Source organism: Columba livia, chromosome 25, assembly GCF_036013475.1.
Source record: "Columba livia isolate bColLiv1 breed racing homer chromosome 25, bColLiv1.pat.W.v2, whole genome shotgun sequence".
Classification (NCBI taxonomy): Eukaryota; Metazoa; Chordata; class Aves; order Columbiformes; family Columbidae; genus Columba; species Columba livia.
The window spans coordinates 588,189-614,903 of record NC_088626.1 but is presented as its reverse complement, the minus strand read 5'-3'; the positions used below and the strand labels follow the sequence as shown (position 1 = coordinate 614,903).

General features: G+C 64.2%; 1 protein-coding gene across 7 annotated transcripts; it reads right to left on the bottom strand.

Moving 5' to 3' along the window:
* Positions 1-894: 894 nt before the first annotated feature.
* Positions 895-26,224, bottom strand: FGFR1 (fibroblast growth factor receptor 1). 7 transcript variants are annotated; one of them, XM_065040830.1, is made up of 18 exons: positions 25,983-26,224; positions 19,087-19,284; positions 12,087-12,350; positions 11,358-11,441; positions 10,936-11,111; positions 9,501-9,624; positions 8,675-8,865; positions 8,015-8,165; positions 6,008-6,210; positions 5,270-5,415; positions 5,058-5,179; positions 4,834-4,944; positions 4,553-4,743; positions 4,336-4,458; positions 4,175-4,245; positions 3,371-3,508; positions 2,636-2,741; positions 895-2,540 (listed from the first exon to the last, which is right to left on the bottom strand). In XM_065040830.1, the coding sequence occupies exons 2-18, from the start codon at positions 19,175-19,177 to the stop codon at positions 2,364-2,366; spliced, it is 2,469 nt and encodes an 822-aa protein (XP_064896902.1). In that variant the 5' UTR covers positions 19,178-19,284; positions 25,983-26,224; the 3' UTR covers positions 895-2,363. The 7 variants fall into 7 exon arrangements, with proteins under 7 accessions (XP_064896902.1, XP_064896904.1, XP_064896903.1 ...); XM_065040832.1 differs by having other exon boundaries at positions 6,014-6,210; XM_065040831.1 differs by lacking the exon at positions 8,015-8,165 and adding an exon at positions 7,391-7,535 and having other exon boundaries at positions 25,983-26,223.
* Positions 26,225-26,715: the final 491 nt, after the last annotated feature.

The following is a 26,715-nucleotide window of genomic DNA, read 5'->3' as shown; positions in this document are numbered from 1 at the left end:
CCAGGGCTCTGCTCAGTGTCCCCAGGGCTCTGTGCGATGTCCCCAGGGCTCTGTGCGGTGTCCCCAGGGCTCTGTGCGGTGTCCCCAGGGCTCTGCTCAGTGTCCCCAGGGCTCTGTGCGATGTCCCCAGGGCTCTGTGCGGTGTCCCCAGGGCTCTGTGTGATGACCCCAGGGCTCTGTGCGGTGTCCCCAGGGCTCTGCGTGGTGTCACCAGAGCTCTGCGCGATGTCCCCAGGGCTCTCCATGGTGTTCCCAGGTCTGCAGGAGCCACCGGCCAAGCCCCCAGGTCCCAGGGGATGCCCAGGGGACCCCCAGCCCTGGGTGCCCGTCCCCTCCCTGTGCATTAGCAGCGCTGCTGGAGCCGCTCTGCTTATTATCATATTTAATTGCCCTCCTGGTAACCCCAGGAAATGAGCAGGAGACGGTGAGAGCGGCGGTTGCTGGTGATGTAAACACGGGCTCCATCCGCGGCCAAGTCAGCCCCGGAGCGCGGTGATTTATGGAGCCCCAGCCCCCCTCCCCCCGCCCGGGCTGCCAGTTTAATCCAGGACTGTGAATTCAACATAAATCACTTGATTAAAAGCTCTGCTTAATTTAGGAGGGGGAGAGCGGGGGGCAGAGCACAGCTGATCGATTTAATTTACACAGGGAAACAGCAACAAGCAGCCGCTTTCAAACGGGCCGGTGAGGCCAGCGATGGCGCAGCCGCTTCATCTGAACCCGCTCAGGGCTGGGAAAGGGGCCGGCGGGAAGGGACCCGCCAGGTGACACTTCCCGACACCGTCACAGCCACACGCACCTTGTTTTGGCAGCTCGGATGAGCTTCGGCGCCCCGACCCCTTGCAGCCCCTTCCCCACCAGCCCAGAGTATCTTCCTCCAGCTCAGGAACGGAGTCTTGGATAAAGTCTTTAATAATTACAAGAATTCCAGATTCAGTACAGAAGAGTTTACAACAAATAATATTTCTCCATACAAAGGCAAAATAAACTTTTCAAGTAACAGCATCTGGCTCTGGAGTCTCAACACCAGTGACAAGGAGGGACAGGGACACACGTGTCCCCGCGCTGTCCCCAGCCAGGGACGTGCCCCGTCCTCCCCGGCACGGCAAACTGGGCACCGGTAAGGCACTGGTGGCATGGCCCGTGTCCCCCGCGGGCACCGAGCTGGGTTAGGGTGTCAGTGACACATGGCACTGCTCCGGTGTCCCGGGGACCACTGTGACCCCCAAGCCCCCGCTCCTCCCCACGGGAGCCCCCGGGCACCCCCAGCACCGGCACTGCCCAAACCGCGGGGGCACCGACACGGTGCCCGGCCCCGGGCGCGGGGGACGTGGGGCCAGGGCGAGGCCAGGCACGGCATGACAACGTATTCCCAAAAGGCATCGACACGTTATTATTACTGTTGAATACAACCCCATATAAAACTGAAGCAGCAGCAGCAATTCTTACCGAGGGACCTACACTGAAATAGGTTTAGAACATAATTTAAAAAAATAAAAACAGCAAAAGTAGCAAAATATATGGACTTTTTTTTTTTGTAGCAACTGATATCTACCAGCCACTAGTACCTCACTACCCCACCGGTATATCTCTGGTAACAACCCTTTTAAAAAGACATGTAAATATATATTCATATTTATACATATTTTAGCTATGTACACAGGAATCTGTTCCGAGCGCTGCTGTGTCCGGCCGCCCCCGGCAGTGCCGGGAAACGCACACGCCGCGGCTCCCGCCCCCCGGTACCGGCGCTGGGTCGGCACAGCCCGCGGGTGCTGGTGCTGCCGAGCTGCGGGACCAGCCCCGGGGCAGCGGGGCCGTGCCCGCGGGTTCCCAGCACACCGGTGGGTTCCCGGCGCACCGGTGAGTTCCCAGCACACCGGTGGGGTTCCCGGCGCACCAGTGGGGTTCCCGGCACAGCCCCGGCTCACATGGCCGCAGAACCCGGTGCTGGTCTCGGCTTAGCGAGTTCTCCAAGGTGCAGCTAAGCCCAGCTAAGCCTGGCTCTCCATGCCCTGCCAGGAGCCGCCGTCCCGGGCTGGGTGGCTGGTGCCCTGGTGCTGCCCACCGGAGAGGGTTTTGGCGTAACCAAGTGGAAACAGTCAAGCACAGAGTTCATGGAAAATTGCGTTAAAAACAATAAAACAAAAGGAAACGCCAAAAACCCATCAGAACAAAAGCTTCGGGCTGCAGGGAGCGATGACGGAGGCGGCAGGAGGAGCAGGAGGGGTGGGTGGGTTTGGTTACGGGAGATGCTGCGGTTTGGCTCTGAACCTGTCCTGCAAGGGCTGAGCGCGGCAGCCGGCGGGCACGGCGCAGCACGGCACGGCGCGGTGCAGCAGTCCTCGGTGGCAGGACCACCCTCAGTGTCGCTTCAGGCCGCCGTTGGTGTGCTGGGGGGGCAGCTTGGGAAGGCACGGCTCGTCCGGGAGGGGGTCGTGGGAGAACACGGAGTCCTCGCCCGAGGAGCAGGTGGAGCTGCGCGTGGCCGGGAAGCCGGGGGAATACTGGTCCAGTGGCACCGAGAGGTCCAGGTACTCCTGGGGGGGACACGGAGGGCTCGGGAGGGGACATCCCCGGAGGGGACACCCCAGCAGGGCTCGGGGGGCGCGGGCTGGCGCCGTGTCTCTCCTACCTGGTTGGAGGTCATGGCCACGATCCTGTCCAGGTCCTCCACCAGCTGCTTGAAGGTGGGTCTCTGCGAGGGGACGGCGTGCCAGCAGTCCCGCATCATCATGTACCTGGGGGGCACAGGGGGCGAGGGCTGAGCCCGCGGCCAGCAAAGATGCTGAAGATGCTATTGCATTTTATATGCTACTTATATTTATATATTTGTATTTGTAGGTATTTATACATTTACATGTTTATCTATTTATATTTATAGGTATTTATATATTTACATTTATCTATATTTACATGCTATTGGATATTTAAGGCTAATCCTGTGTGGGAAGGAGGGAGTCCCTGCCTGCCCACCCACCAGGGGGACGCGGGGCTGTTTGGGAGGGGGATGCAGGGGAGCTGAGCTGGGAGGGGGATGCACGGGGCAGGAGCTGAGCTGGGAGGGGAATGCACGGGGAGGGGGAGCTGAGCTGGGAGGGGGATGCACGGGGGGGGACGCGGGGCTGTTTGGGAGGGGGATGCACGGGGGGGGAGCTGAGCTGGGAGGGGGATGCACGGGGGGGGAGCTGAGCTGGGGTCACCCCAGGGTTCACCACACTGGGAAATACCAGAGGGAGGTGTCAATTATCACAAACGGTTGAGCTGATGTTTTTGAAGGGAACTGCTGGGCAAGTGCCTCTGAACATGTGCACGCGGGGTGGTGCCAGTGTCCCCCCCCGTCCCCGTCCCCATCCCCTGCGGCGCTCACAGCTCGTTGGTGCAGTTGCTGGGCTTGTCCATCCTGTGCCCCTCCTTGAGCAGCTTGAAGAGCTCCTCGACGGGCACGCCGGGGTAGGGCGAGCCGCCCAGCGTGAAGATCTCCCAGAGCAGCACGCCGAAGGACCACCTGCCGGGAACCGGACCCCCATGGGTGACACCCGCGTGGGGGACAGCCCCTCCGCAAAGCTGCGCGTACCCGCGGGGGGGACGAGCACTGACGGCTGACGCACAGCGGCAAACGAGTCCCACCACCAAACATAATTGTGATTCAAAACACAGGGTGTTTCAAAAAGATGGACCCAACGTGTTACAATCACACAAAAATTTCAAACAGTTTAACGAGTTATCAAATTTTCGTAACATTTTTATAAATGCTCTGTGTTCCCTCCCGCTGCCGTGCGCACCATAAGGGTTTTATTCATGGGCGGTTCGTGGTTGCAGAGGTACAGTGATTTCAAATGGGGTACATCTTTTTGAAACATCCTGTATTTTGTCTGCTGGTGCTAATTGTGTTTTCATGTAATTAAGATGGATCACAGCTGGTGCCCTTTGCCGCGGCGCGTATTGTGTTCACCGGCGGGTGCTGGGCGATGCAGCGGGGCGGACGGCAGCGGGATGCTGCCAGATGCAGGCAGCAGCGCAGGCAGCGAGAGTGGCGCTGGGTGGGGTGGCCAAGACGGGCCGTGTCCCCCAGGTGAAAGGGACAAGCGAGCGGGACAAGCGAGGGTCCCCCCAGCCCAGCCCATCGCCGTGAAGCCGGGCGGGGAGCACACGTCCCGTGGCTGCTACTCACACATCGCTCTGGTGGGTGTAGATTCGGTCGAAGAGCGCCTCGGGGGCCATCCACTTCACCGGCAGGCGGCCCTGGGACACCATAAAGCCTCACGTTGGTTGTGCCACCGCGCTGGGTCATCCCCGGCACGGCAAGCACCGCTGCCATCGCCCACCACTCACGTTTGTTGTCTTCTTGTAGTAATCGATGTGGTGGATGTCGCGGGCCAGCCCGAAGTCAGCGATCTTCATGACGTTGTCCTCGGTCACCAGCACGTTCCTGGCCGCCAGGTCCCTGTGGATGCACTGACCAAGCGCGGGGCCGTCAGGTGGTCCCCAAGACCCCCGATGAGCCGGGCTGGGAGCACTGGGTGCATCCCCCGCCCCGAGAGCCCCTCACCTTCTTGGAGGCCAGGTACTCCATGCCACGGGCCACCTGGTACGCGCAGGACACCAGGTCCTTGAAGGAGAGCTGCTCCTCGGGGACGCGGGCGGGGTTGTAGCAGTACTCCATGCCCGGGGGCCGCCGCGCCTGCAGGTACTCCCGCAGGTTGCCCTTGCTGGCGTACTCCACAATGACATAGAGGGGACCTGTGGGACAGCGGGTGAGTGGCCAGACCCCGGCACAGGGGTCCCAGCCCCCCAGGGACAGTGTCAGCCCCCCGGCCCGCACATCCTCACCGTCCTGCGTGCAGGCACCCAGCAGGTTGATGATGTTCTTGTGCTTCCCGATCATCTTCATCATCTCCATCTCGGAGATGAGGTCGGACAAGTCCTTCTCCGTGGCGTCAGCTAAAACGGGGGGTAGGCAGAGGTCGGGGGGGGCAGGCTGGGTCCCCCTGTGTCACACCCCCAGCCAGGGTTGTGGCATTGCACCAGGACCCCCCGTTCTTGCCACCACTTACACTTGAGCATCTTCACCGCCACCTTGGTGACGCGGTTGGGCTTGTCCTTGTCGAGGCCGATGGCTTCTGCCAGCACCACCTGCCCGAAGCAGCCTTCGCCCAGCGGCTTGCCCAGGATCAGCCTGGGGGCACAGACCGTGAGGGGACAGGTCCCCCAGCAGCGCCGCCGTCCCCACCAGCTCCCACCCGCGTCCCCGGGGCCGGGACGTCACCTGTCGCGGGGCAGCTCCCAGCGCGGGTCCTCGGGCAGCTCGTACTCGGAGACGCCGGCCAGCATGGGGGTGCCGCTGGAGGAGAGGCGCGAGGGCCGCACCAGCATCACGCCCGAGTTCATGGAGGAGCTGGAGTCGGCCGAGACCTGCGGGGGCCGGGGGGGACCGTGGGTTACCTTCACGCAGCGCAGGGCGCGGTGCTGCACTGCACAGAGATGCTGACCAGGAGCCTTTGCACCCCAACCCTGCCTGCACCCCCTGCCTGCATCCCCTGCCCGCGTTCCCCTGCCCCCATCCCCCTGCCCGCATCCCCCTGCCTGCAGACGTGGGGCCCCACCAGCGCTGCTTCCATGCTGGACCCAGATGAAGTAATTTTTAATTAATTTCTGGCATGCTGATACCACAAAAACCTACAGCCTGGGAGTTCTCTGTCTCCTCGGTGTGTTCCTCTGCTGGAACGTTAAACTGCTGTAAATCCTTGCGGGTCCCCAGCATCCCGCTGAGCCCGCCGGCGGGCCAGGAGGGGCTGTGTAGCCCCCCGGCTCGTTGCACTGCCAGGCCAGGGCAGAGCCCATCAGAACCCATTGACGGTCCCCACCGGCTGGGGAGGGTGGCACATACAGCAGGGGGAGACGGTCCCAGGTCTCCCTCCATCATCCTCATCCTGAAACCTCCCCCCAGCAAGGGCAGGTCCTCCGGGAGGGGCAGTAGGTGCAAACGAACCCCCTCTCTACTTTCTGTTACCTGTCTGCGCAGGGGGATGCTCTTGGCCAGCTTGTGCACGGCCAGCTGGCTGTTGAAGTCCGTCTTCTTGGTGGTGCTCTTCATCTTGTAGATGATGACGGTCACAACCATGCAGGAGATGAGGAAGGCCCCGGTGCAGTAGATGATGATCTCCAGATAGAGGGGGGATGTCATCATGGCCGGGGTGTCCTCGATAGCTGGGTCAGTGTGAACAGGGCATCAGCACCCGCAGCCCCTGGGGCTGGGGAGCGGAGCTGGGGAGCCCGGGCTGCTCCCCATGCTCGGTGGGGACACGCTGTGCATCGCCGGGGACCTCAGTGCAGGGTGTGGCAGGGACCGGGGTGCTGAGCACCCACCCTGGTGGGGAAGGCGTGTGGTACCCCCAACTCCTTGCCCCATGGCTGGTCAACGTCTCTGCCGCATCCCAGCAACGTGCCCAGGGCAGGATGGAGCTCTGGGCTGGGGAGGGGTCAGCTGGGGAAGGTGTGAAGTGGGGGGACAGGGGCCATGTCACAGAGCTCTCGGGATGCTCCTGCATCACCGCCAGGGATGGGGCACCATGGGCACCCCTGGGCAACGAGTCCCCTGCCCGCTGCAGGTCCCCCAGGGCCCGGGGGTCACCCTGTGCATGGAGGGGTGGAAGGGCTGCGCAGCGGTGCCCGGGCGTTACCGATAACGACTGTCAGAGCTCGGGCAGCGCAGGCAGAAGCAGCTCCAGCAGCAGCGGGACCCCTGGGCTGGCGGGGAGGAGGGTGCCGTCCCCCCTGCCGTGGGACAGACCCCGCTTTGGTGGCCGCTGGTGGCAGAGGAGGTGGCAGTGCCATGAATGGGCGCAGAGCAGCCGCAGCCACGTGGCACGGTGCAGCACGGCTGCAAACCGCGGTGAATCTGCCAGGGTGGGAGCTGCCATTGCACCCCAGCAGCACCCCCAACGCGGCCCCCCCAAAGAACAGAGCCCCAGACAGAGCTGTAAGAGGGAGTCTGAGTTTTGTCCCACCTCCGAGCACACCTGGCAAAGCACCGCCTGATAACGGGGAAAGCTTTTGGCTGAAAAGCCACCAGCACACAGCGCCCCAAAAACTTCCCTGGGGGAGTTATCAGGCTGGGGCCCGCACGGCATTGATGCCCGGGGAGCAGCATCAATGGGGACAGGGACAGCGGCCCCGCAGCGCAGCAGAAGCGACACACAGCCGTGGTTAAACACCCTGAGTATGCATCGTGTGGGCCAGGGAGAGAGCGGCGGACAGACCCCAATCGGGGGCGAGGGGGACACAGCGGGGGACACGCACCCTGTCCCACGGCCACGGGGGAAACGCTCTCTCCCGGACCGTGATGCATACGCTGGAAAGGAGGGAGGAAAGGAAGAGGAGTATATACCTTCGAGAACTGTCAACCATGCAGAGTGATGGGAGATCCCAATAGAATTACCCGCCAAACATGTATACTCCCCAGCATCCTCAAATGAGACATTCCTTAAGTGAAGGACTTCCATTTCTTTGTCTGTCGTGTTAACGCCAGCCGTCTAGAGGGAAAAATGGAAGCAAAAAACGGAGAAGCAAACGACATGAGACCTTTGGAAAGGAGGCCAGAGAGGAGGGAGAGCCCTGGGGAGCAGACAGAGACCGCTGCAGACCTGCTACGAGACCCCCGGGATGACCACTCATCCCGGCCGACCTATGGACACGCTGGTTAACCCTTCACCAAACTGAGCGTCCTGCCCATCGGAACATGCTGGCCATGGGCTGCATGGAGAAACCAGCCCCAGGCAGAGCCGGCCGGCCGCTGGAGACACGAGGACGGGGACAGGAGGGCAGCGTGGACGGCGACACACACAGGGGACACACCGGGACACACACACACAAAACCAGCCGGCCCTGCCGAGTGTTTTTCCATGGCTTGTGGCACCAGAAACAGCAGAAACCAGAGAGCCCAGAAGTTTGTTTTCCGCCGCCGGGGAGCGACGGTGTGAGGAAACACCGCAGCGGGCGTCCTTCCCGTTACCTGTGGCCAGGGGCCTGGTGACAGTGAGCCACGCAGACTGGTTGGCCTCGCCAATATAATTGGAAACCTTACAAACATACTCCCCGCTCTCCGCCTCTGTCACATTATACAGGGTCAGCACCTCCGCATCAGAGCTATTAATCCCCGAGTGCTGGAACAGACCAACAACATGGAGTCACACGGACGCAGCCGCCAACGGCAGCGCCCGGAGCACCGGCAGTGCCGGAGCATCGGCATCGGCCCCGCTGGCGCGGGGGTGCTCCCCCGGTACCCGGGGTCACAGGAGGAGGGGGCAGCCATGGGGCTGTTATCCTGCTCCCCATGCACCCGGGGGTCAGGGGCACAGCTAGGGACATCCATGCACCCCGGGGCGGGGGACACGGCTGGGGACATCCATGCACCCCTGGGCTTGGGGACATGGCTGGGGACACCCACGAACCCCCAGGGGTTTGCACCACAGCCGTTTGCTCACTGCGAGCAGGGAAAGCTGCGCTCGCCGGGACGGATCGGGGGCTCAGCCCCCCATCTCCAGTGCCGTGCTCGCCCCCAGCCCCACGGCAGGTGCCTTTGGGGACTCCCAGGGATGGCTGCCCGTGTGCAGCCGGGGGCCGGGCAGCCCCCGCGCTCTCCCCCCAGCTTCCCGGAGCTCCCCGGCGGTACCTTCAGGATCTGCACGTAGGGCAGGTTGTCGGGGCCGATCTTGCTGCCGTTCACCTCGATGTGCTTCAGCCACTGGATGTGGGGCTGGGGGTCGCTGTACACCTTGCAGACGAACTCCACATTGCTGCCCAGGGCCACCGTCTTGTTGGCCGGCAGCCCTGCCTGCAGGATGGGCCGGTGCGGGGACCGCTCTGCGGGACGGGGACACGGGGACCTTATGGGGTGCACCCTGAACCCTCCACGTGGGGGGATCCCGGCTGGGGTGGGCACCGGTGCATCCAGTGTCCCCTTCCCCAGGGACCCCCCACAGCAGGGTGAGAGCAGCCAGAGGAGCTGGGGACAGGGACAGGTGAGGTCCCAGCGCAGGGACAGGGACAGCAGTACCTATTGGGGGTCAGAGGTCAAACAAACCTAACGAGGGCCCCGGCCGTTAACAAAGCGGCTGCCACTGCGGTGAGTCAGCATTAACAAACCCCTTTGTTCCCCTCCCTGACTGTTCCCTTCAGTTTGCTCAGTGTAATCAAATTAAATCACATTTTTAATGGTTCATTTACTGGCATTTAGAGCAGCTCCACATGTGGAACTGCTCAGACCAGCCTTCCCAGCTGGGAATTACGGCTAATAAGGCGATTAGAAAAAGTTTCTGTCTGGTCTATGAAATTATGTCTACCACAATTAAAAATCCCCAGACCGGGTCAGGTGAACCTTCTGCCTCCGCTGCCCGGGACCGGCTGTGCCGCAGACTCCCCGTCCCCGTCCCCACAGGGCGCAGCACCCGCTGCTGCTGGGGAGGGTGGGGGACACCGGGTGACCCCCAGCTGCTCACCCACGACATCCAGCTGGTAGGTGTGGTTGATGCTCCCGTACTTGTTCTCCACGATGCAGGTGTAGTTACCCTTATCGGATGGCACCACCGAGTCCATGATGATGCTCCAGGTCGCGTAGCGAACCTGGGGACATGGGGACAATGACAGAGCCGGTCACATGTCAGAGCTGGCTCGGCCCCCGGCCCTCGCCGCAGAGCCAGGACATAAATCTCCCTTTGAGGTCACCTTTCCCCTCTCCTACGGAGGGGCTGTAATTGCTCCCAGCTGTCCCGGGACAGCCTCGCATGAGCCAACTGTGCCGAGAAGCAGATGTTGGGAGCCGAGCGTGATGGGCTGGCCCGGCTCGCAGGGACACCCCTGCGCGGTGGCCCCAGCGCGGAGGGAACAGACCGGCATTGTTCCATGGGGCTGGGGCCGCGCTGCTCCGCACGGCCAGCGGGCACCGTGCAGCCTGGACGTCACACACCCGGGACACCTCCCGGGGGACAGGGGTGCTGCTGGCCAGGCGTTGTCCTCTGGGACGGGTCCTGGTGGTGCGGGGGGCTGCGAGTGCTCCCCAGGTCCCTTTTGGGCACAGGGACAACTTTCCTGCGCCCGGCTCTGGCTCCTCCTGGCCAGACCCCCCAGCCCACTGCATTCCTCCCTCCCAGCTGGAAACTGGTTATTTCCGCAGCCCCACATTTCAGCCCCATTAGCTATCCAGGGCACGGTGCTGTCACCGGCCGGGGAGCCGTGGTGCTGCCAGCTCCCCGGGATCCTGCGTCCCTGCCGGAACATGCTGCCCAGAGCCAGGGCTGCGACGTGGCTGAGTTCCTGCTGCGTGTCCTGGCACCTGCTGGAGCCGACGGCACGCAGCGCCACAGCCGGATGCTGCTTGTGCAATAGTGGCACTGGAGTGACCGAAGCCGCGTCCCCGCAGCACCGAGGGGCACAAACCCTGGGCAGGCTGCAGCCGCACTGCAGGAAACCAGGGGAGATGAGGAAAGGGGATTGTGGTGGTGACCTTGTGGGGTGACCTGGGGGTCCCCACTGGCGCTGCCTGCAGGGTGACAGCCCCTGGATGCTGCAGGAGCGCGGCCCACCCGCCCTCTGCTTGCGGGGGATTAGGCGAAGCCGCAAGGACAGGCTGGCCCCCTCCCCCCGGCACTGACACGACCCAGAACCAGGTCACCGCCGTTGTCACCGCCATGGGGCGATTTGGCAATGGGAATGGTGGAGGGGCCCATCTGCCCGCACTGGGGGCTGCGCGGACAGGGGGCTCGGTGCCTCTTAAGCTGCAGAGCCCCTTCCCCATCCTCCCCCTGCCCAGGCGAGCCCCCTGGCTCCGGCCCCTCGAGAGCCACCCAGCCGGATTGAGCATCTGCCGGCAGGGACAGGCGCTGCCCCCCCGCTGCCCCCGGGGGCTGTGCCACCCCGGCCCCCCCGCCGCGGTACCTTGTAGCCCCCGATGCGGTGGTCGGGTTTGAACTCCTTGCCGTTCTTCAGCCAGCGCAGCGTGGGGTTGGGCGTCCCGCTCGACGGACACTTAAACTTCACCGTCTTGGCGGCGGGGACGGCGTGGAGCTTCTTCTCCATCTTCTCAGGATAGGTCCAGTACGGAGCGATGGCCTCTGTGGAGTGGGGGGGTCAGCACGGTGGTGGGGGCACCCAGCCAGACCCCCCAACCACGGGGGACGCCAGCAATTTGCTCCAGGTTTAACCCCAGGACGCCCCGGCAGGGCTGAGCGGGGATGCCCGAGGGTGGCTCTGGACACGGGTGTTCCTTCTCTGTCCCTGGGCGGTGCTGGGAAGTGTCATCAGCTCCCCCTCGCCCCCCCAAAGCCAGGGCAGCGGGGACTAACCCATCCCACACGTACGGTTCGGCTTGGTGTTATCCGCCTCCTTCTCCTCTGACGAGGAGTCGTCTTCATCATCATCATCCTCTGCGGAGGGGAGCGCGTCTGCAAGAGAAGAGACATCCCAGCTGAACATCCGTGCATGAGCCTTTCCCCAGCGGGACCGGCCGGGCACCGGAGCACCATGAGCTGGTGACACGGGACTGAGCCTGGTCGGTGACCAGGGCAGCGCTGGTGGGGGGCGCAGGGACCGCGGGTGACACGGCTGTGCGTGGCCCCGGCACAGCCAGGGCTGGCAGCGCCTGCATCCCGGTGTCACAGCCATGGACGTCGTGCAGCAGTTTGCCCTGCGGGTGATTCCTGTGTCCACGCACGGGTCCTGTCCCACGCCTGGTGCCACCAACCCCTCTGGGGCAGCAACCAAGCCCCCACGGGCACAGAATCGCCCCACACCTCCGCAGACACCGTGAGCACTCGTTCCTCTCCAGCCTCATGCTCCAGCGCAGACCTCAGCTCACCCGGCCCCCCAGACCAACCAGCGACACCTGCGGCTGCTCCCCCGGCACCGCGGCAGGCAGGGACCCTGCGCCGCACCGGTGGCTCCTGGGGGCACCCCGAATCTGCCGGAACTCACCGGGCAGGTGCATGCATGGCCAGTGTGGATGCCAAGGCGAGCGGGAGCTGCCGGCTCGTCACTCCGCAGCCCGGCCCCAGGGCTGCCCCTTCCCTGTGCCCGGGGCCACTACAAACCTGAGACGTTGACGGAGAAGTAGGTGGTCTCACTTCCCGAGGGGCTGTTGGTCATGCAGGCATAGAGCCCCGAGTCCTCGGGCACCGCGTCCCTGACCTCTACCTCCTCCCCGGTAATGCGCGTCCGGTTGTTCTCGGCCAGCTGGACGCCGTCGCGCACCCAGTTGATGCTCTGGACGTCATCCCTCAGCCGGCAGCGCAGCTGGAGGAGGTCGCCGGGGTGCGCCGAATAGGACTCCACTTCGATTTTTGCTTTTGGCAGAGCTGGAGGGGTTAGGAGAGAGAAGAAGAGAAGAAAAAGGAGAAAAGGAATAGAGACCGAAGGAAACCGCTGCTGCTGCCACCAGGGCTCAGTGTTAATGAGGCACCATGCGCTGCTGGGGATGCTCCAGGAGCGGCTGCCCCGGGGGCGGCTGCAGAGCAGGGGAGGCAGAGGCAGAGCTGCGAGCACCCCAAGCAGCACCAAGCGCTTCACCCCGCGGCAGGACCCGGCCGGGGAGTTCAAAAGCACTCACACACCGCCACGGCAGGGGCTTTGAAATGGGGGAGAAACGGGCAAATTGAGCTTTCTCAGGCAGCAGCAGCTGTTTGGGCAGGAGCACCCCAAATCCCAAACCCTGCTTGGCTCTGCCGCTGCACAGGGCTCCCGGGACCCCCAGCACCCTCAGCCAGCGAAGCGGGCCAGGGTCCCCATGCCACCAGGACCCCCGCCCCGGTTAGAGCACAGGGACAGGGGCAAGAGAGCCGGGGGCTGCGCCAGGACAGCGGGCAGGAGCGGGGTCTGCGGGGACAGGTCAGCCCAGGGCAGCTCCGGTGACACAGGCGGTGGCCGCGGCGTCCCCTTCGCAGCCCCCCGGGCGGGGATTGCTGCAGTTGCTCCCCGGTGCAACACTTGTGTGAGCAGCACAAAGATCCTTTCTCTCCATCCCGCTGCTAAGTGCGCTGGTCTCTCCTGGGTTGTGAGGACACGGCTCCATCCCCAAGAGCTCCGAGGGGGTGCACGAGCCACTCTTGGTGCGGAGCTCGGGGTTTCAAACCATCCCTTTGAATTCCATGGCCCAAGGAAGGGTTGGGGCTGCTGCAGCTCCGGGGGTGGCGATGCAGGGCAGATGCAGCACGAGCATCATCTTGGGAACGAGCAGCACGGGCTGATGCACGTGTCTCCAGGTCCTGCACGCTGCTGAGGACGCAGCTCTCGGGGCCAGAGCTGCTCGGCAGCGTCCTGGAAGGAATCGCCGCGGTTCCACGGCACCTCCGGCTGAGCTGGGAGCGAGAGCCAACGGTGCCGCGGGGGCACGGCGAGAGGCCTCCAGGTGCAACTGCTCCGTGTCAGAGGGTCCAGAGCGGGGGCTGAAAACCCCCACAAACCCCGCGCGGGCAGCCCAGCAGAAACCGCCCGGAAACGTCCAAACTTCAGCCGATCCCCGGCTCCAGGACCGAGGCGCTCGGTGCGCACGCAGCCCGCAGACACCGCAGGCCGCGGGGACAGGAGCGGAGCCACAGCTCTCCCTCGGGACCCACACAGAACCCGGCAATTTGCAAAACAGCAGCTAATTACAAACGCTCGCAGTGCGCACCAGAGGGGCTGAACTGCAGAACCAGCACACGTTATCAACCCCACCTCTCGGTGCCACCGAGCCGGGCAAGCGCAGCCTCGTCCCCAGCTCGTCCTTGTGCCCGCAAGGTCTGTGCCAGCACTGAACCCTCGGGCAAGCGGCCCTGCCCGGGCCAGCGCAGGCAGGGGCGCAGGCTGGCGGCGTGGGGACAGGGCTGTCACCATGGCATCCTCCTCCCCGGACCCACCAGCAACTCCCTGCTGCCAAAAACTCAGCGCTCCAGAAACTCCCATTTACAGCACCGTGATCTGCACTTTGCTTTCTGGCCGCTCCTTTTCATACTCATGAGAAGTTTCATGGGGAAAACAGCTACAAGCAGCTTGAGTTTCTCCTTTTTCTTTTGCTGAGCACTTACACAGAACAGCGTGGTGGGGCACAATTCACTTTCCTTGGCTGCTGGAAGGGCAACAGCCACGGCTCCAGATCCATCCCTAAGACGTTATAAACCATTTTAACATGGAAGGTGAAGACTGGTGGGAGTCCCTTGGTGGCAGAAGAAAGGTCTTGCTTTCGCAATCCTGCTTTCCCCCTGCTTTTCTCTTGCAGGATAGGCACTTCCAGCAGCTCTGATTTGTGTTTCAAGTGATTAGTCACAGGCATCTTCAGAGGCACACAATGCAGGAGCCATGTCCCGATGTCCCATCGCCGTCTGTCCGAACACCACGGGACTGGGTAACACAACGTCCTCCTGTCCGTCCCGATTCCCTTCTCAAACAGAGCAAGGTCAGCGAGCGATAAACAGCCGCCGAAACCCAAACCAAGGCAAAACTCGGAGCCGCAGGCACAGCCGTATCTGCCCTTATCTCGCTGCCCCCTCAGCGCTCAGGTCTGTCCCTCCCCACGCACCGATAAACTCGTTCCTTATCGAGCAGAACAACCTGCAGAAGGTGGCTGGAGCTGCCCACGAATGTCCCGACACCGCGGCGGTGCGAGAGCTCGCAGAGGTCACCTCCCCACCAAGCCCGTCCCAGGGCCACCACGGGCTCCTGCTGGGAGCTCTGCAGGTAAACCTGCCGTGCTGAAGCTCCTGCCAGCCCCTTGCTCTGCAAACACCTCCCAGCTGGACCTGCAGCCTGAGGACAAGGTGGCCTGGGGGTAGAAAAGGCCGTTGGAGCGATGCTGAGGCTCGAGGATGCAGCGACGCAGGCTCAGCATCGTGCAGCCCCCGGGCGGCCCGTGTGAGTGCCACCGCTCCTCGGGCCATCGCCTGCGGCCGCACGGCACCGAGCAGCCCGCGCAGGGGCCGGGGCCGCCGGCGTGTGGCCAGATCGCTTTTCAAAGGCAGCAGCCCCCTCCCCCCGGCCCGCGAGCCGGGGGCTGTTCTGCATTACAGCGTGACGGGGCGCGCGGAGGCGTCGGAGCGATGGACGGGAGCGGGGAGGCAGAGGGCAGGGCAGGACCGTGCCCTCTGCTCACCCACAGCCCATCTCTGGCACTCGGGGACGAGGCGGAAAACGCGGCTTGGTGGGAACAGCCTGCAAACGAATTCACAGGCTAATGAGCGTGTCCAGGTTCGCTCGCCCTCAGGCGGGCTGGGACGGCGCTGCTGCGGGGCTGCCCTGGCACACGGACAGTGCCGCGGCCGCCGGGACGGCTCTGCTGGCACCGCGCAGCCCAGCTCCCGCGGCAGCGGATGCACCGAAACCCCCTTGGAAACGCAGCATCTGTAAAACCAGGGATGGCAGCCGGGGCAGCTGCGGTACCGATGTACCCACGTACGTTAACGAGGGTGAGCCCGTTTGATCGCTGGCTCCATCCGCCTGAAACGTCTCTTTCTTGTGTTCTGGTTCTCTGTAACCTAAGCCGCGGTCCCAGGTGCAGCCCAGCCCCTCCGCAGAGCCGCCCGGCCGGCTGCGCCCATGGTGCGCCGAGCTCGCCCCGAGCAGCCACGTTAGCACAAGTTTAATCGGCCAGACAAACGCTTGGCTCTGCTCCCCGGGCCTTGCCTGCCCTGGCGCTGCACGGCCGGGCTCCGGATGCTCCTGGAGCCACACAAAGGGGCGACCGGGGCGGGGGATCCCCCTGCCCAGCCCGGCTGCGGGGATGCTCACAGCCCCTCTGAGCAAAACAGGGCAAAGGGAGGAGGAGGAGAGCAAAGGAAACACCAGCAGCTCGCCAGCCTGGACAAAGCAGCAAAACAGACACGAGATCTGGCACTTCTAAACTATCTGCTGTTCCCTCTTTAACCCAAACTCCTCGGGCCAGGGAGGCAGCCCCCGTTTCCCGGTCTGGGTCCTGCAGGGCAGAGCCCCGATGCCCCAGCCCTGCACATCGCTCCTCGGCTTTCAAAGCAGCCCAAAAAGTAGGTGCAGGCTGCAACGGCCAGGGCAGCCCGCGCTGCTTTTATTACTTTATTCCAGCTTTGAAATGGAACTGAAAGCAGGGCCGAGCGCCAGCCAGATGGAGAGTGTCACCAAGTGCATATAACTGTCACCGGCTTCCCCAGGCTGGCCCCACTGGGGACAGGGACGTGGGGCAGCAACCCTGGGGAGAGGAGCAGCACAGATTAACCTTCACCCCCCCGTATCTCCACACCCCCCAGGTCTGTGCACACACACAGCGAGGGGTCTGGCGCACAGTCCCCCGAGTGCGGGGGTGGCGGGTGCGATGGCGGTGGCGATGGCAATAAAGCGGCCAACAAAGCGGCGCGGGGACAATGCGGGCGGGGGCGCGGGGCCGCGGCCACCGGTTGCCCTGGAGACCCCAGCGGGGCTTTCCGAAGGTATTTCCTGAAGAAAAAGCACACACATGCCCGGCAGCCCCGCTAATCCCAACAGGAAGCGCTTACCGGGATGCGGGGATTGGCTTCTTTCTTATTTAAAAAGCTCCTGGCCCTGCTGGACCCCCCCAGCCCAGGGGGATGCTCTCAGCAGCATCCCTGCATCCCGGGGGATGCACAGCAGGGGGATGCCAGCGGTGCGAGGTACCACTGGCTCTTTCCTGGGGGGCTCAAGGTTCCTCCTGCCCCTGCCAGCCCGGGGGGCAGCAGCTCCTCCCCGCCCTCTGGTCGCCAGTTGCTTCCTCGGGCAGGGTGGGGGGTTATTCGCTGCCCCGGGCACCCCCACCCTGCCCAGCCTGCACCTCAGATGAAGCAGTGGATTGCAGTTCTTGTCCAATGCTCCTGCCAGCACTGCGAGGTCTGGGGAGCGAGGAAGCGGCAGCACCCCAGGACACGGCAGCACCCCCAGGACACGGCAGCACCCCCAGGACACGGCAGCGTCCCGCTCCCCCAGACCCGCTCTGTTCCCCAGGCAGCGATGGGCAGACCCCGAGCGCTGGAAATGCCTGAGCAGCAGCGAGGACAATAGCAGACAAGGAGAGAGGAAAACAAATCCCCTCGGCAATTTTCTGCAGGTTTCTATTTAACCTGGAGACAAAGAGCGGCTTTGTGAGGGAGGGCCGTGGAGGTTGGTCATGGAAATTTTTTGGATTTTCCCCTTAACTAGGGGTTTTTTACCACCTCCAAATTTAGGTAGCTATAAAACACAGTAAGTGCCCATTAATATTTTACTTGCTGCAGAACTTTCAGGAACGGGAGGGAGCCCCTGGCAAAGGCCGAGCGCCCAAGCCCCCTCCCCACGCCACGAGGAGCGGGTCGGCCATTGCAAAGCCCTCTGCGGCGAGGCCGGGGCCGCTGGCCAGGGATTACTCGCTCCCTCGGGAGGGAGCCTGGAGCCTCAGAACCGGGATAAACCCCGTAAACATCCCCAACAAAGCCCAGGAGAGCCACCGCCTCCGCGGCAGAGGGACCCCAGCACGGGGACGCTCGGGAGCCGTTGGGGACGCAGGGGAAGGACAGCGAGCCCGGCCACGGGAACACGACGTCCCACGGCACAGGAGCCGTGTCCCCACACACCCCGTGGGACCCCAGGGCTGGAGCCGGAGCTCGCGGCGGCTGGGGACGCACACGGTGCCGGTGGCACGGCCGCGGCTCTTCCCATCCTGCGTGTCCTGCCGGGAACATTTTGTTCCCACCAGCCGGCCCTGGAGCCAAGGGACGGACTCTGCTCCAGCCGGGCTCCTGCTGTGGCACTAATTGGGCCGCCCTGGTGAGAACCGTGTCGGGAAATATTTCCAGAGGTTATTGTTAGCCCTGGCATGAGGCTGGCGAGGAACCAGCTCCCTCCTCTCCAGCCTCTCCTCCTCCTCCGCCTGACGCTGCTCCCCAAACCCTCTGGGGGTTGCAGGGCGCCCCGAACCCACCTTTCCTCAGCTCAGCCCTCAGCCTGCACCCCCGGCAGCTCTCCCAGCGCCGCTCTGCTCTCCGGCAGCACCAGAGCCATCCCTGCCCAACTGCCGCCAGGAAACCTCTTCCAGGAAGAGCAATCTCCCGAGAAAAACATGTTTACCGCTGCCGACCGCCTTATTTACAGAAGCGGGGAGCGAGCGTGCCAGTGGAAAATCTTGGAGGTGGCCCTTGTGCGCGACGCTCTGCCCGGGCTCCTCTCGGGAGCCGCCTGCTCCCTGGGCACCGCGCACGGCCCCGGCACCCCGCGGGACGGACCCGCAAACCGGGACCCGCTCCTCACACCAGCACGGGACGTTGCTGCTCCCTGGGGTGCCACACAGCACTACACAGCACCGTGCCACTGCACAGCGCCGCGCCACCGCACAGCGCCGCGCCAGCAGCACCAGCAAGCAGCCTCTCAGGGTTTCGGTGGGAGGAAGAGGGAAGGGGGAACCAGCCTGAAAAAGCAAAGCAGTACCCCACAGCCCAGACATTCTTGGGTAATTAAAACCAAAAGGCAGAAAGTCAGAAGTCCTGCGCGGCGGTGCCTGGTCTGTTTATTCTCTGCCGCACCGAGGGGAAGGCCAAGGCTTTGAAATGCCAGAGCGGCGCTTGGGCCGGGGCCGGCTGTCCCCAGCGCCAGGGGACCTGTGCGCTGCACCCGGGCAAAGTGGGTCCCATGGGTGTTCCCGAGCGGGGAGCAAGGCTAGGGCACCCCGGGTCTGCACCCAAACCCTCGTCCCCAGGAGCAGCCCAGCCGCCAGCAGGGCTGGGACCGGCTCCGCACACGGCTCAAGCTGCAGATTGTCACAGGGAAGCGAGTGCCAGGTCACACACTGACCCCGCTCCAGGGACACAGCCCCCGGGGCTTTGTAGCCTTCCTAACCAACAACATCAGGTTTTGCCACGATCTCCCACCAGGTTTAAACCGCTCACAGGTGATGCTGACGCCGTGCACAGGCTTTTCATGCCCACACAAATTGCTCTTAGCAGACAAGACGTGCCAGGCAGCCGGGTGACACTGCGCTGCTGCTGGGGACGTGCCCGTGTCCCCACTGCAGCCCTCGCACCAGCCTCTGCCTGTTCCACAGAGACACCAGCCAGGTCACCACCAGGGAAACGCGAAGGACACGGAGCCCCTGTTGGCCGCTCTTACCTTGTTCGGGCAGGGTGGGGGCCGGGCGGGCGGCGGCGAGCGCGGCTGTGACCAGCACAGCCCAAAGGATGAGGCACCGCCAGGTCAACATCCCACTGCTGCGGCTACTGCTCGGCGACTGGGCTCCACAACTCCCACTCCATGGGGACCCCGGGCGGGCGCGGGGGGGGTCTCCGCCGGGCTGTCAGCCCCTCCGAGCTGCGAGGGAGAAAAGCAGAGTCAGGGCAGGACCGGCTGCACCCCGTGTCCCCAGCCAGCCCCCACTGTCCCAGCACGGCTCCGCGGGGACGCGCTCGGCACAGCGGGTGATGCTCTGGAGCATCCAGCCCCGACACCACGTCCCCGGCGCAGGGCAGGTCCTTGCAGACCCCTCCACAGCCCGGAGTGACCCAGCGCTGACCGGCAGGGTTGTGTTCTCCCGCGCTGATATGTCAGAGTAAAACCGCTGGCGAAGCACAATCGAGTGCAGAGAAATTTCCCAGAACGGTGGGAGAAATTTTCAAACGCCGGTTATAAAGAACGGGAGATTTCTGCTCTCCCGCTTTCCTCTTCTTGCACCTAGACTGTGCCGGAAGGTGGAACTCCCATACAGATCAAAACACTGCAAGAATTTGGAAACAAAAACCTCCTTGACCCCGGCTGGGTCACCATGCTATGGCGGCTCCCAGAAATGTCTTAGTTCTCTAACTTTGCTCAGATGAAAAATAACCTCCCACTCCTGACGTTCTGCGGGACAGGAGATGCTCCTGGTGGGCTCTGAGGGGTCAGTTGTCCCCGTGCAACCTGCCAGCAGGCACGGTGTTTGCAAACATCCTCCTGCCCCGTCCCTTTCTCCCACAGCATCTTCTGCCCTGAGTGCCCCCGGCAGCACCGGGACCCAGCACCGGGACCCACTGGGACCCCAGGTGCTCCAGGACCAACCCCAGACTCATCTGTGGCAAATCCAACCACCCCAACCTGACGTCATCCATGTCACCGTGCAAGCCTGGCAGAGCAGATCCTGCTGCAAACCCCGGCTCCTTCCATTCCCTATAGGATCTATAGGGCACATGCAGCCACCTGCTATGGCAACGCCTTCCCGGAGCCGAAGGGGTTAGCCGGCGCCTTGGCCCCGCTCCCACGTGCGGCAGATCTCTTTCCACCAGCAGCTGTTTTCAGAGCGGCCATTCGGGGAGAAATCCCCGGTTTCCAGGGCCAGCGCCGCAGTTTGCTCTGGTCCCTGCCAGCTCTCACGCTGGACTCTCCAGCTGCTCGTCCCCTCGGGTCCCCGGCCCCTTCCCGTGCCAGGGGATGCTGCGTGCGGGGAGGGATCAGAGCGGGCTCTGGCACGGGGACACCCAGCGGAACCCGATCCCGGCTCAGGACACCCCCGGGATGTGCCCTCATCCTCCTCCCCCCGCCTGTCCCTCCCTCCCGCCATGCCGGGAGCGTGGAGCGCTGCCAAAACGCGTTCGAGGGGGACGCCGGAGCCAAAGCCCGAGCGCAGCCGCCCTGGCCAACTGGTCCCAGCAGCGTGGATGTGAGCAGAGCCCCGCGCTCCACCCCCGCCACACATCTGCGCCTCGGCAGCAGCCTGGGACGCGGGTCCTGACACCGGCCGTCACTAATTGTCCCCCTGGGCTCCGCCGAAGAGCTCGCCAGCGAGATCCCTGCCCAGCTCATTGCACAACCCCGGCACGGCCGCGCCGGTCCGGCCAAGGCAATACTGGCCCCGCAGCGCAGCAGCGGAAGGACCAGGGTGTGGACGATGATGCCGTCCCCAAACCCTGCTCTGGGCTCCGGCTGAGCACTCTGGGGTACAGCTGGGTCCCCGCGCCCCGCAGCCCCTGCCGAGCACCCTGAGCTCACCCCGATCCTCTCCCGAGCGACTCCTGCTCCCCAAAGCCCCGCGCCGAGCCGTTCCCAACCTGCCGCGTGAACAACCGCGTCCTTTTGCCGTCAGATATCTGTCTAAAGTATGTGCTGTTAAAAACTGTGAGTAATAATTGCAGTGAGTAATAAGCTGCTACTCATCCTCCCCACGCGCTCAGTCCGGCGGAGCTCCGGCCGCCGCCTGTCCCGTCCCAGTGAGGGAGCGGGACCCTTCGCTCCCCTTGCCCGAATCGCCGGCTTTTCCCCCAGGGTGGGCTGAGCAACACCCAAGGGCTCCAGTTTAATACCGGGGGAGCTCAGATGCCCCCAAACAGCCTCTGCAGCCCAAGGAAACGCACCCGGGGTGCAGGTTCGGGGACTTCAGCTGCCTCCTCCCTGCCCCAGCCGCTCAGCCCTGCCCAGCGCAGGAGCATTTGGGACCCAAATGTTGACACAAGCGGCCGGGCAGGGAAAAGCGGCACCCGGCAAACACCGGCGTTATCTCCCAGTGCCAGCGCTCCCGGGCACCAGGCAGCGCTTTAAACCAGTTATTGAATGGTAACAATTTATCGGGGTTTGGAAGGAGAGGTGGAATTCTTCTTGGGAAAAAAAAAAAAAGTCTTCAGTATTTCTGGAAATTATTTTCTGTCTCTAAGTGGTTTTGTTATCGACAGCACACGCTCCCGGAACATGTCCTAATGTGGAGCGGCTGCGTGGGCCTCCCGAGCCGCCCGCGCCCAGGGAGGGACGGGGGGAGGCAGGGACGGGGGGACACGAGAGAGGGATGGAGGGAGGGAAGGGATGGATGGAGGGACAGAGGGATGGAGGGAGTGAAGGGATGGAGGGAGGGATGAAGGGAGGGAGGGAAGGGATGGAGGGAAGGATGGAAGGGATGGAGGGAGGGATGGAAGGGAGGGACGGACGGAGGGAGGGAGGGAAGGGATGGATGGAGGGATGGAGGGAGGGAGGGAAGGGATGGATGGAGGGATGGAGGGAGGGACGGCGGGATGGGAGGGAAGAGGTGGATGGAGGGACAGAGGGAAGGATGGAAGGAGGGAGGGGAGGGAGGGAGTGAGCAGCGGAGGGAGGGAGGGGAGGGAGGAATGGAGGGCAGCACAGAGCCTCCAGAAGCCGCAGTTCCTGAAAAATGAGTCAGTGCTGGCTCGGTGCGCGGCAAAACCCTTCTGCAGATACACCTCGGAGCGGGCGCCTTCCAGCTGATTCAGGGGCTCACAGCAGCGTATTGCCATGGCGTGGGACCATGGGCAGAGGGGCTGCCCCAGGGCTGGGAGTCGCTGGGAGGGCACAGGAGGGAGGGAGGGAGATGCGCTGAGGTCCGGAGGGACCAAGCCACTGATGCTCGGTTCCAGAACGGTGCGGGACAGGGACGCATCCTGCACAAACCGAGCATCCTCCTGCTCCCCTGAGCAGGCTCAGCAGCACCCGAGGAAATCCGAGTGTTCAGAGCAGCGGATGCTGAAGGGCCGGGGCAGCGCAGACCGTTCCCTCCTTCCCAAGGCAAAAGGGAGCCCCACGGCACCTGTCCCTGCCCCCCCAGGCTCCTCTGCGCCCGCTGGACTTGATGAGGAAGCGGGGAGAGTGCTCCTACCTGCGCAAACAACAGCATTGGCTCTTCTCACTGTTCATACAGCTTTTAAATACATCCCCACAGGAAACCAGGCCAGTGGCTCGGGCAGGGGGGGTGTCCGGTCCTGCCGGGCACCGTCCCCGCTCCCCCAGCACTCTGCAATTTACTGCTCACGGGTGGATTCAAACAACTAAAAATGGAAGCAGTAAGAGAGGAGCCAGGGCGAACTGCCCCGCGGAGACCTGCCTCCGCGCCCGCAATTACCACCGGCCATTACACCCACGGAGCTATTTCGGAGCAGCGACAGGACACCCCTGCGCCCACCCGCGCACCCTCCCGGGGCTCACACACCCCGCATGCTGGGGAAGATGTTCTCACGCACCCTTTGCGTGGCCGTGTGTGCTGGAGAAGCCATCTGGTGCAACCTGTCTCTCCCACTGTCCCCAGGGACCGCGCGGGCTGCACTTTGGCCTCTGGCTGCCCCCACGTCCGTGAGTCACAGGGCTGAGCTGTCCCAGGGACGCCGCGCGAGATGGGACCTTCCCCGCTCGGTGGCAGCCGCCGCCGGACGTTTCCGAGCTGAGTGTTGCGGGGAAGCCCCTTTGCACCCCACGGCTCATCCCAGGAATGCACCCAAGGTGCCAAAAGCAGGAGCGGGTCCCGGGGCAGGGTTGGGGCCACGCTCAGCCTGGGGCTCCCCGTGACGGAGCAGAGCTGGCCCGCGCAGCATCCACCACGTCAGAGCGTCCTGGGGGCAGGCGAGGACCCGGGTGCCTCGGCGCCAGTGACCAGCGTGTAGGCAGCTGGCAGAAAAACAACAGGGCAAGGCCAAATTCAACAGGGAGAAGAGCTGGAGCTCGGCTCCCAGGTCGGCAAGGCTTCCGTGGGGGCTGCACCCACACGGCCCTCGGGGTGGAGAGCTGGTGACGGCCCCTGGGAGACCTGGCCTGGCACGGATGCCCTGCAGCTCCAAAACAAGGGGAGGAGGCTCAGTTCTTCTCTGAGGCTCAACACGAGCAGCTCTCCAGGCGCCCTTGGGGAAGAAGGGCACGCCAAAGGCAAAATTCGTGGGCGAAGTGGAGAAAAGCCTTTCCCTCAGCCCTCTCCTTGCCCCAGCCTGCGCCTCAGGTCAGGAACCAAGTATTGCTGAAATAGAAAGCAAATACAACTGCAAATGTAACTATAGGGAAAAGCTATAATGCCTAAAGCAGACACATGCTTGGAAAAATAAATATCCAACTGTGCAGCATCCACGCTGCGTTAACCCTTCCCGGGCATGGGCGCTGCAGCCTGGCAGGGACGTGCGGCTCCCGGGGCGTCTCTGGCAGCCAGTTCATGGCTCGCTGCGGGCGCTCAGCTGGGGGGAGTCTGGCACACGGGGCAGGAGGAGGGGGCAAGGCCCGGCCTCACCCACGCATCTCTGTAAAACCGGGTTAGGTTTACAAGTATCCTCAGATTCGGGGATCCCTACCCAAGGGCTTGATTTTCAGATTTACGAAGCATCCATGGGTACCCAAAAACCTCCCTGGGCTGGTACCACTGACTGCTCCAGGACAGGGACATTGGGACAAAACAGCAGCCTCTGGAGGAGTCTGTTACCCAGCTGGGGAGGGGGCTGGATGGGTTTGTGCTGCCTCCATTTGCCTTCAAACCCAGAAGCAAAAGGTCCTCAGTGGGGGAGAAAGCTGAATGGCTGGGATGGGACGAACATCTGTGACCCAGCGCCGGCAGAGTGGCCCCTTCCAGCAGCCAGGCCTGGGGGCGGCAGCGCCGGGCAAACCAGCGCCACCGGGGCCGATGCAGCTCCCAGATCAGGCTGCGTTTTTCAGCAGATAAACATGCAGGGAGCTCCGGTTCACACCTGAAAGCTACCGGGGCCCCTTCCCCGCCGTGCCACGTCTGGCACGGCAAAGCCATGAGCCCACGGGTGCACACGTGGGTGCTTGTGCAGCGGTGCTGCTCCTGCCTTACCCCGCCAGGGCAGGGACTATTTGTTTTAATCCTCTCCGAGCAACACAAGGAAAAGGCAGCAGTGCATGCCAGCCCCCACAGAGATTAACGGAGGAAGTGCTCCTGTGTGGGGAAAATGGCTGCGAGCCAGAGCAGGGGTCTACGGGGTCCGCATCCTGCGGCATCCCCGGGCTGGCCAGGGTGGCTGGCCCCCGCACCCCCACTCCTCTGCACACACTCGCATCCAGCTGGTCAGCACCCAGATCTCCAGCCAGAGCAAATCACCGCCTCCGCCTGCACGCAAATCCCCGTTCCGCTCTGGCCGGGACCCTGGCAGACCAGCAGCTCCCGGCCCGTCTGTTTCATTAGCGTGAGCAGTTGGGCGAACCGCACCGCAGAGGTTTAAACATTGACGGGCAGGAAGCTGCACCAGCCAGCCGCGACACCCGAGACACGGGGCAGTAACTCAACAATCCGGGCAGAGCAGAGAATCGCCAGGCGGCTTCAGCACTCCTGGCTGTAACCTGAACATGGACACGCTCTGCTCCCTCCTCTCACAAGGCCAGCTGGCTGCGACCGCGGCTCACGGCCCCGACCGCAAAAATCCCCCAAAACGCCACCCGAAACCCAGGCGGGCGCTGGCGGGCTGCGCACACCGGCCCAGCAGATGACTGAGTATCGCAGGCACCGAGGCCGCCACGCCGCGCTCCCTGCGCATTCGCCATGTACAAACCGCAGCGATTCCCAGAGACCCGCAAAGAGTTTGGATAAAGGAGCCTCTCGGAGTCTCCCCCTCTCCGCAGCCAGCAACACAAAGGGAAACACAAACTCCAGGACCGCGTTATTCTGAGCGCCTCCGTCCCCGGTGACCGCTGAACACCCCAGGATCCGAAATCTTAGACAAAACCAAACCCAGCTCCTTCTCCATCTTTTTCTGGAAGCCGCGAGGCTCCCGCCCAGCAACTTTTCGAGAATAGGGGCCAGGCAGCAACTCGGAAAACAGCCCCGGCCGGGCTCCCCTGCAGCCCGGGGGCGTCTCCGGCCCCAGCCCGCCCCGGGACCGGGGCCGCGGGCAGGTTTCCAGCCCCGGCTCGCTCCGAAGGACGCGCTCGGACCCGCCGCCTTTCAAAACTGCAGCTCGCCGAGCGGCTCCAGCCGCGGAACGCTGCGAACCGGGGTCCCCGCGACCCCCGGGAGCTGCAAACCGGCTCCCCCGACAACGCACACCGGAGCCCCCCCGGTGTCCGTTAGCCCCCAGCGCCTGCAAACCGGAGCCCTCCCGGTGTTCGCAAAGCCCCAGCGCCCGCAAACCGAAGCCCCCCCGCCCCATGCCTGCGAACCGGGGCCGCCGTCGAGCCGCCCCGCCACGGGTGCACCGGGAGGGGGGCAGGTCCGGCTGCGGCGGAGCCCCGCGGGACGGGAGTGTCCCCGGCTCCCGGATCGGGGCCCCGCCGCCAGCCGCACGGAGCACAAAGCGATGCCCGGCGGCCACGGTCCCCGTACTCACCGGAGCCCCGCGGCGCGGTGCCCGCCGCTCCCGGGAACAATGGAGGGGAGCCCCGGCCGGGGCGAGAGGCGCAGCCCCGCCGCCGCCGCGCTCACAGCGGCCGCCCCATGGCGGGGCCGGCCCCGAGGTGGCGGCGGGAGGCGCTCCCGGAGGCGCGGCCGCCCCGACGGCCGCCGCTGCCGTGCCGCTGCCCGCGCCGCCGCGTCCCCGCCGAGCGCCCGCCGCCGGTCTGAGCCGCTCCCGCACCGCCCCACCGCCTGCTCCCGGCTCCTCCCCCGCCTTCCTCCCACCTCCTCCTCCTCCTCAGCGGCCTGATGGGGCTTGTAGTCGCCGCCGGGCCGTCCCCCCGCTCGGGCCCCCGGGCTGCGCTCTCGACAGCGGGATCTCGGGGGTCCCCGCTGGGTTCCGCCGGTGGTTGTCGCCCCGGAACCAGCCCAGGCTGTGGCAGCGGGCGCTGGCCGTGCCGCGGGGGATGCTCGCCCCTCCCTGTTCTCGCCCTGTTGCATTCGGTGGCACCGGGAGAGCCTCGGGCCCCGGCGCAGGCAGGGGCGAAGGGGTCCAAGCACCCCGCGGTTTGCCCAGCACCCAGCCCGGGGCAGCAGCGCGCAGGCAGCAGGTGCAGGCAGAGCTTCGGGCAGTGCCCAGCCCAGCTCTGCAAAGCGAGGCCTTGGGGCACCCACTTTCTGTGAGCTGATTTTTAAAAGGTTGCCAGACCCAAATCCTCCCCAGGAGC